The following is an 8,300-nucleotide window of genomic DNA, read 5'->3' as shown; positions in this document are numbered from 1 at the left end:
TTAGATCATAAGACCAAAACAACACCTAACAAGTTTATGGTGACACTGGAATTTCATGTTCCGTGGCTATAATCCCACAGCACCTGTCTAAATTCATGATATATCAGTGTAGCCCATTCACTTTTTATATCTTTCTGTAAATTCCATCTTAAAAGGTTGAATAATCCCCAAACTGTGTGTATACATAAAATGCTATTTTTTTTTAGGTAAAATTAATTATAAAGTCTGAGTCCTGAATCCTGAAGTTATTGGTCCCTGAAAGATCATGGATAATAAAGAAGAGAAATCACTGAAAAAGTGAAGTCCTTGGGATAAATAAAACATCACAACGGAGGGTACATTCATAAAAGTTTCCAAAGCAGGTTTAATTTGACCAGCCATATAGGTTTTATTAGGATAATCATCAATCAGACAGTCATTTGTTTATTTGCTTCATTTAGTTAGTGATCAAGCATTACAGTGTTTCTCATCTAAAGGTCAACGAACCTCTGCATTGCATAGTCTAAAGTTTGAAATATGTTATTAGTTTACAGTGAAGTAACAGGAGAAATAAGGATGCTAAAACATTTGCAGACCTTCTACAGGAGACTGTATTTAGCTCAGCAAAAGTCAACCTGACAGCAATGCTAGTCTGGGTGGTTTTCTATGTAGTCCTCCATTTAGCAAGTATTCTTTGTAAGCCTGATATCGTTGATCCACGGGCGGCTCCACACGGTGAATGTGCATTCGTAAGGCTGAAAGAAAAAGTTCAGGATACATTTAATATGACTCAAACAGTAAACTGAGAATATTAGAGATAAACACAGCATGTTTCTAGTTCTTAACAGCATAACAGAAATAGAGCTCTGACATTTCAACACTGTGTCAACTAACTGGGGATACTTCTTCCAAAAACTAATGTCTTGGTCATTTTATAAAAATAATTACCTGAGTACTAAGCACGCCACAATTTTCATTGTCACGATCCTTTCTGCAGTTGGTCTTTGCCATTTTTACTGTTATGACGTACTTCATACCAGCAACCACCTGTAAGAAGAAGCAAAACACACATAGAAATTATATCAAAATCAGTCCGGTAAAAGTAGTTCAGTGTAGAACATAGCTAATTAAAAGACAAAACTGCACAACCAAACTTTAGACACTGGAATACGGTCATAGGGCTTTAAATATCTCAAACTACAATATAACGTGCTCTTCTTTTTAAGTTCCTTTTAAAAATTTGTTTTCTCAGCTTGACCAGGTCCAGACTTGCTAGAATCACGATGTTTGTATTCAGAGGGCTAATCTGTTATGTAACTGCAGACCCTCGATCTAAAATCAATGTACACGGTTCAGTTTTGTTAGCTAAATAATTCTAAATGCTGAGTAGCTTTTTGACGGATAAATAATTGAAAATGCTGCGTAGCTTTTTGACGGATAAATAATTGTAAATGTTGTATAGCTACGTCATAAGCGAAACTAAAACCCCCCGAAAAATGCAGGCGTAGCGGGGCCTAACGGCTCAGTTTGCTGCCAAACGGGACACAAATTTAACACTTTTTGTGGGCTACTCTTTGGTTTTAGTTGTTCTGTCTAAAATTGGAAGATATTCACAAGTCAAAACGTTACCAACCTGAGTCTGAGCCCTGACTACCTCTACCACCTGGTGGAGGAACATGTCGTTAGTTCCTCTGTTGTGTTGGGCAGCGGCGAAATTCACGGCATTTTGGACACCCTCGTCGTTGATGTCAGCATCTCTAAGGCCCCCTGTCATGAAACTCAGCCCAACGGCGAAAACGGCCGCCAGTAATGTGACAACAATCTTCCACATCATCGTTCGGAGAATACAATTGCGAGAACTTTATAAGACAGAGAAAAACACCCTCGACCTAGGTTTTTATATAAGCGGCGACGTCACGTCGTTCACTAAACAAGGATGACGTATGACGCAGAGAACCAACAATCTCTGCAAAGTAAACTCGCGTCTGAATCGTTTTTTCCCTTCAACAGCCGTTGAATTGTTTTACACGGGTTGTCTTCCTGGCTGGGGAAGATCAAAACAGCATCCAGAAACCAACAGACACTGCAAACGTAGCACTAAACAAGGTACGTTAAAATGCACAGCGGTCACAACTTTTGAAGCAGTGTTAAGGAAATTAAATATGTCTGACCTATGTCCCATTAGTGCGGGTCCAAAGTTACTTGTTAACGCTCACTTTTGGAACAGAATGCAGAGACTACAGCTTCTTAAGTAAGAAATCTTTTCCCAACCATTAAAAATGTAGGGACCTAAATATCAAATATAGGATTTTCATGTTTTTTTCTCCCCATATTTTTGCAGGGACACTTTCTTTGGCCTGGATGTTGTCCAAAAGCAGGTTCTAATCGGGTCTGCTGTGGCAGCTGGTGGAATTCTGGCATATGTAACGCTCAGAAGGAGCAAAGTGAAAACTATCCCTCTTGGTGATGGATGGTGGGGTGCAGGAGAGAAGCCGCAGTCAGAGGATGATAAAATCTATCCTTTCACAGTGCAAACCTCAGACAAAGAGATTGAGGTAGTTAAACAAAATTTTGTTGTCTTATAGGATGTAACAATGACAAGCTACTAGTTATGCAAAGCAATCTGCTGTTTTTATTTAACAGGATCTCTATGAGCGCATTGACAGAACCCGCTACAGCGAGCCTTTAGAAGATAGCAACTTCCAGTATGGCTTCAACAGCACTTATCTAAAGAAAGTGGTTTCTTATTGGAGAAATGAGTTTGACTGGAAAAAGCAGGTGGCAGAGATTAACAAGTTTCCACACTTCAAAACCAAAATCGAAGGTACCCCAAATTGCACAATAAACAAGCTTTGCTTTAATGTGAGGTATTGGCCAAGAATCATCCTACATTTTTTGCCTTTGCTGTGGTGCAGGACTGGACGTGCACTTCATCCATGTGCGTCCACCTCAAAGTGGGCGTCAGAAGGTTCTGCCTCTTATGCTCGTTCATGGCTGGCCGGGCTCCTTCTATGAATTCTACAGGATCCTTCCTCTTCTGACACAGAACCATGATGGTTTTGCATTTGAAGTCATAATCCCATCCATCCCTGGCTATGGCTTCTCAGAAGCCCCTCACAAAAAAGGTAGATCATTGTGAATAAATGTTTGCTTCTCAGCTTGGACTCCGGGTTTTCACAAATGTGCTTTTTGCATTTTTCCAGGATTTGACAGCCTGGCTGCTGCCCGAGTTTTCCTGAAACTGATGGAGCGCTTGGGCTTCTCCCAGTTCTATCTGCAAGGAGGAGACTGGGGCTCACTTATCACCACTAACATGGCACAGATGAAACCAGAGTACGTGCAAAACAATTCTTGAGAAAATTTGGCACAAGTCATCACATTGATGAAATTTCTAACTCTTCTTTGTTAAAGTGGACACTGTGGCATTCATCAGCTGTGAGATAATGTGCTCTGTGTGCACAAAGTCGTCAAAACCGATGACAAAACAAATTCCTGAAGAATGATACTGACCTTGTCAAAGAAATCTTGATACACAGTTGCATTCATGACTGAGTCTTGAAATGAATCACTATAGATAATTATTTGTCAACTTCTCTTTTCCCAGCTGTGTGAGAGGTCTTCACCTAAACATGTGTATGTCAACAAGGGGTTTCAAAGTGTTGTTGTCTCTGATCATTGGTCCCTATCTGCCCTTCCTGGTGGGCTTCAGTCGGGAAGATGTTCGCCGATTGTTCCCTTTCTTTGAGAAGAATGTCTATGAAATCCTGAGGGAGTCTGGCTACATGCACATTCAAGCCACTAAACCAGACACTGCAGGTGAGAACATTCACATTGAGACAGCAGTCTGGCTGCTGATGATCAAGAAGACAGTGTTGAAATGTCAAAAAAGAGCCGACTGATTTCTAACCATAAAACAAAATAGCTGTTCCAGTTTATATATATATATATATATATATATATATATATATATATATATATATATATATATATATATATATACACACACACACACATTTTTGTTATTACAGCACCTAATACAACCTAATACAACTGTGTTGCAGGTTGTGGAGTGAATGACTCTCCAGTTGGCTTGGCAGCTTACATTCTGGAAAAGTTCTCCACCTGGACAGACATGAACAACAGAGATCTGGCGGATGGCGGACTGGAGAGGTACAAAAGGAAATTTGCCTGTAGATGCATCCTGCTTATCATACTAACTTAAACAGATTTCATATGGACTTATTTTCAACATATCTTTTGCCTCCAGTACCATCTCCCCAACAACAAACCCAAAAAGTTACCTCAGTTACTTTTTGGGTACACTTTTGCAGAGATGCAGCAAAGTAAAATTATTGAAGTAATCTGTAACTAATTATAATTTTATTTGTACAGGAAATACAACCTGGATGACCTGCTGACAAATATTATGATCTACTGGACCACAGGCTCCATCACCTCCTCCATGCGCTTCTACAAGGAGAACTTTAAGACTAACCCTGACAACAGAATTGATGCAAAGTATGGAGCAAAACACTCACAATGTCCATATTGAGTTTTATTTAGCAATTCTGTCAAGGCTTTTTAATTTGTTATGTAATGTCCTTAATAGAGATGTTTTTTTTTCTTTTAGGACAGGGATTTTTGTCCCTACTGGAGTAGCTGCTTTCCCTAATGAGCTGATGCATTGCCCCAAATCATGGGCAAAGATTAGGTATCAAAACATTTACTCCTACACCTTCATGCCCCGAGGGGGCCACTTCGCTGCCTTTGAGGAGCCCCAACTGCTTGCCAGCGACGTTATCCAGTTTGTGAAAAAAGTGGAAAAGCTCTGAAGGCTCAAATGTTCTCAATGCTGCTGTTTCCTTTCCCTTTTTATTAACAGATTTTCCACACCATACACATACAAGTCATTGTTACTTTGATGCAATCTACACCACAATGCATGTTATTGCTTGATTTGCCACATTTCTAAAATCCTTTGCAGGCTTTAATAAATATAAACATGTACACACAGATGGCGCACCACTGTATCCTCAGATTGGATTAATGAAAGCTTTGTAATTCATTAAACTTTTCAAGTTATGTCAGTAAAAATATTGCACTGATACTGTGTGTTGCTGTGCTTAATGTAAATGGAAACTAGTGAAAAGCCATTCTAAATACATATAAACAATAAAATGATGCTTTCATCACCCGTCAACTAGACTTTGAGATAACATTCACTCTGTATTTCAGACTTAAAAAAAGATGGCACATCATACAATTCAGGTCTCAAAACTCTTTTTTTGTTAAAAAAAAAATATAAGTTTACATATGGTTCCAAATTTATGTTCAATACTCACTTGAACTTCCATTAAAATAAACTGCATTACAAAGGCTCCAGAGAGAACATTAAACTACATAACTGGGTCAGCTACTGATGCCCTTAATTGCCATGGGGGACTGGAACCACACATAATCCTCCCAGTCTGACCCCTCTGACTTTGGTTCCTTACAGATGCTGGGGTCAGTGGACAGAGCGATGACTTGCTTTTTTACACGAGTTGGGACTTTAAATTGTAGTTTAGGGCGGAACCAGCCTACACCAGAATCCCTGTGAGCCAGCACTAAGACTGTGGTGGGCATTAAGCGAACATGTTTGGTGTCAGACAAGAGATCAGCAACAAAAAGCGTGCGAAAGAGTTGCCTTAAGCATGATGAAACTCGAAGACACCGATCTCCTCCAGCCAGTGCCAGATCCTCCATGTTGATCTCATACAGCTCTTTTGGGAGAACGAGGGAGCCTCCCATGAACAGTAATACACGGGGAACTCTGCTAAGGGAAAAAAGCCCCTCCAGCTGATGGAGCAGCTCCTCCAACTCCTGAAGGGTCTGCTGGCATTTATGTGAGTCCATATCTGCAGACTTCACTGGCTTCTTCCTCACTGCATCTTTATCCTGAACAGCAAAAAATACCCCAGACACTGTTAGTTCATCACAAATCCACAATGTTTCATTATATGACAACATTTGCTTTTCACCTGCACTGAAGCTTGTTGCTTCTTTTGAGAGTAAACTAGCTGGTCATACGTCATGGGTAGCTGCTGCCTCTGATAGAGTATAAACTTGAGGATCTCGCTGACGAAACGGTAGCAGGCGTCCTGAGTTACGGTGCCAGGGAGGACCACATTCACACAGCCTTCCTCCTGTGCTCTTCTCCTCACCTCAGCATCCCTTTCCTCTGTGTTGGTGTGTTGTTTACTGGTAGTCACAGGGGAATCTTGTGTGCCATCTGTACAGAACCAGAATAACATCATGAGGTTGAGGAATGGATGAATATGTTGATTAAATCTAACAAGGAGGAAAATTACTTTAATTTTTTATCCAATCCAAACACCTTGTCAAAGTACTGCATGTTTTGGAAAAGTATTAGATCAACATGTACTTGAAAATGAACTGAGGCTTCATCAGCTGAATTTCACTGCCAGGACTTTGCTAAGAAAAATGGCAGAGTTGCAGGAGCCAATGTCAAAAATGCTGCGTTATTTCTCTCAAGGCTCCTCAGACTATAAACTCTACCCTTGTAAGATTACTGTGCTTTGCATCAAAGATACTTAAAAGAATGTCCCACCAATGATGCTTTTGTCTACCTTCATTACACTGAACATTACTTTGTTTAACCCTTGTGTGGTTTTTGTTATAATGTAAAATTTGAAATATTAACTTAAAAAAGCGGGACTGGCTTTCGCTCATTTCCTGCAAACATGTAAGACATTGCTTTTTATTAAAAGTACAAAATTATTACATTTGTAATATATTAGGTAAGGGTAATGATAGGGAATTTTACAATAAAAAAGAAAGAGCCTTAAATGATAGAAAAAGGCTTTACTCTATGCTTTTAATTCATATTAATACAGGCTTGCCACAGAAAGGCCAATTCTCACCACCATTTTAAAGACATGATCATTAATAGCAAGTGTTCTTAACTTTTCAATAAAAATACATTTTTGAAGGAATATATAGACTCTAAATGGCTTTGCACAGGTCAGTGTAATCAGTAGTCCACTACTACAGTCTTATGTGGCACCATCAGCTAGGAGTCTTGAAACAACTGCCTGGTGTATTAAATGGCATATAAATGCTGCAAGATCTCCTAAAATGTCTCAGTTGACATTCTGAAATAGCACAACAATCTGAAATAAATGTTGTATTGCTCATTTAACTGCATTATTGTCCCAGTCTGAGTTCATCTATGTTGAAGCTCCCAAAATAAGTGTTTGTATTTGGATACTTGCAAAAAGCAACAACCACTTTTAAGGTATAACATTAGGTTAAGAGATTATATGAGCTATTGCAGTGAAAATGAATTAAATCTGATATAACTGACACAAAGGTAGAAAGAAAACACTGTTCAGTGCTGTGAGCCCTAGTTATTTATTTTTTTGGACCATAAATTATCCTTTGGAATTTTGTTTAGGCCCTGAATCCCTCTTAAAACAGTTATGTTACATTTTTTTAACAAGCCTATTCCTTTCTTTTACCATTATAATATGATGACCTAAATGTTTTGAAAGAAAATTATAATAATTGAACTCAGTGGCAAGGAAAGTTTATTTGTAGGCTACAAGCTCATTCAAAGTGCTTTGTAAGGTTTAGGGTGTTAAAATAAAACCTAAAACAGTTTTCTGGAAATAATTAAATCAAGCTGCTAACCAACATCATGACAACACTGGAATAAGATTAGGTTTATTTTATCCTGTTGGATGACTGAACCAGTTAAATTGCTTTATTCCTCCTCAGTTGTAAAACTGTGTAAAACCAGATATGCTTTGGTTTGATCACCTACCTCGAATGATTCTATCGTTGTCATTTGCTTCAGTATTGTTCGCTCCATTCCGTTCAGGAAGCAAATCTTCATCTTTAATAGCATTTTTCTCCATTAAACATTTGTCTGGTGAAAGCTGTTCGGTGATCTCAGCAGCAGAGAGTGGCCACAAATTTGAGTCATCGAGAAAACCCTGTAAACTGAAGGCTGAATAAGCCATAGTCGATGCTTCAAGTGCGCTAACATCTTTTTCAGATGCAAACGAGAGGCGCCTCTTAACCCCAACATCATCACTGTTAACAGTGGACGTATTTTCGATTTCCTCTGAATTCAGCGATGGTTTTAATGTAGTGGAATGCGCTGCCATATTTTTGAATGTCCGCGCCGGCCTGGCTTCACCGCACTGCATCATGGGAGTTGGACAAAAATGCTGCGTTTAGGTTACATGAAAAAATTCGAAAAACAACATGACTCGTATTGGGGGCGTTTAATAATAATAATAATAACTATGTCAAAG

The 8,300-nt window shown here is 39.0% G+C and overlaps 3 protein-coding genes across 3 annotated transcripts; 1 reads left to right on the top strand and 2 right to left on the bottom strand.

The window, feature by feature from the left end:
* Nucleotides 1–346: 346 nt before the first annotated feature.
* cst3 (cystatin C (amyloid angiopathy and cerebral hemorrhage)) lies at nucleotides 347–1,895 on the bottom strand. Its single transcript, XM_042010007.1, has 3 exons — nucleotides 1,613–1,895; nucleotides 928–1,026; nucleotides 347–734 (listed from the first exon to the last, which is right to left on the bottom strand). Exons 1-3 carry the CDS (start codon nucleotides 1,811–1,813, stop codon nucleotides 660–662), a joined length of 375 nt encoding a protein of 124 aa, XP_041865941.1. The 5' UTR covers nucleotides 1,814–1,895; the 3' UTR covers nucleotides 347–659.
* A 37-nt stretch (nucleotides 1,896–1,932) lies between these two features.
* On the top strand, nucleotides 1,933–5,086 carry ephx5 (epoxide hydrolase 5). The gene is made up of 10 exons (XM_042010001.1): nucleotides 1,933–2,085; nucleotides 2,165–2,230; nucleotides 2,321–2,534; nucleotides 2,623–2,803; nucleotides 2,895–3,104; nucleotides 3,183–3,312; nucleotides 3,584–3,795; nucleotides 4,041–4,149; nucleotides 4,372–4,497; nucleotides 4,610–5,086. Exons 2-10 carry the CDS (start codon nucleotides 2,208–2,210, stop codon nucleotides 4,809–4,811), a joined length of 1,407 nt encoding a protein of 468 aa, XP_041865935.1. The 5' UTR covers nucleotides 1,933–2,085; nucleotides 2,165–2,207; the 3' UTR covers nucleotides 4,812–5,086.
* An 89-nt stretch (nucleotides 5,087–5,175) lies between these two features.
* LOC121655387 (MAD2L1 binding protein) lies at nucleotides 5,176–8,177 on the bottom strand. Its single transcript, XM_042010002.1, has 3 exons — nucleotides 7,805–8,177; nucleotides 6,000–6,250; nucleotides 5,176–5,916 (listed from the first exon to the last, which is right to left on the bottom strand). Exons 1-3 carry the CDS (start codon nucleotides 8,148–8,150, stop codon nucleotides 5,389–5,391), a joined length of 1,125 nt encoding a protein of 374 aa, XP_041865936.1. The 5' UTR covers nucleotides 8,151–8,177; the 3' UTR covers nucleotides 5,176–5,388.
* Nucleotides 8,178–8,300: the final 123 nt, after the last annotated feature.

The sequence above is a fragment of the Melanotaenia boesemani genome, chromosome 16 (assembly GCF_017639745.1).
Source record: "Melanotaenia boesemani isolate fMelBoe1 chromosome 16, fMelBoe1.pri, whole genome shotgun sequence".
Classification (NCBI taxonomy): Eukaryota; Metazoa; Chordata; class Actinopteri; order Atheriniformes; family Melanotaeniidae; genus Melanotaenia; species Melanotaenia boesemani.
This window is presented reverse-complemented; position numbering and strand designations above follow the sequence as displayed.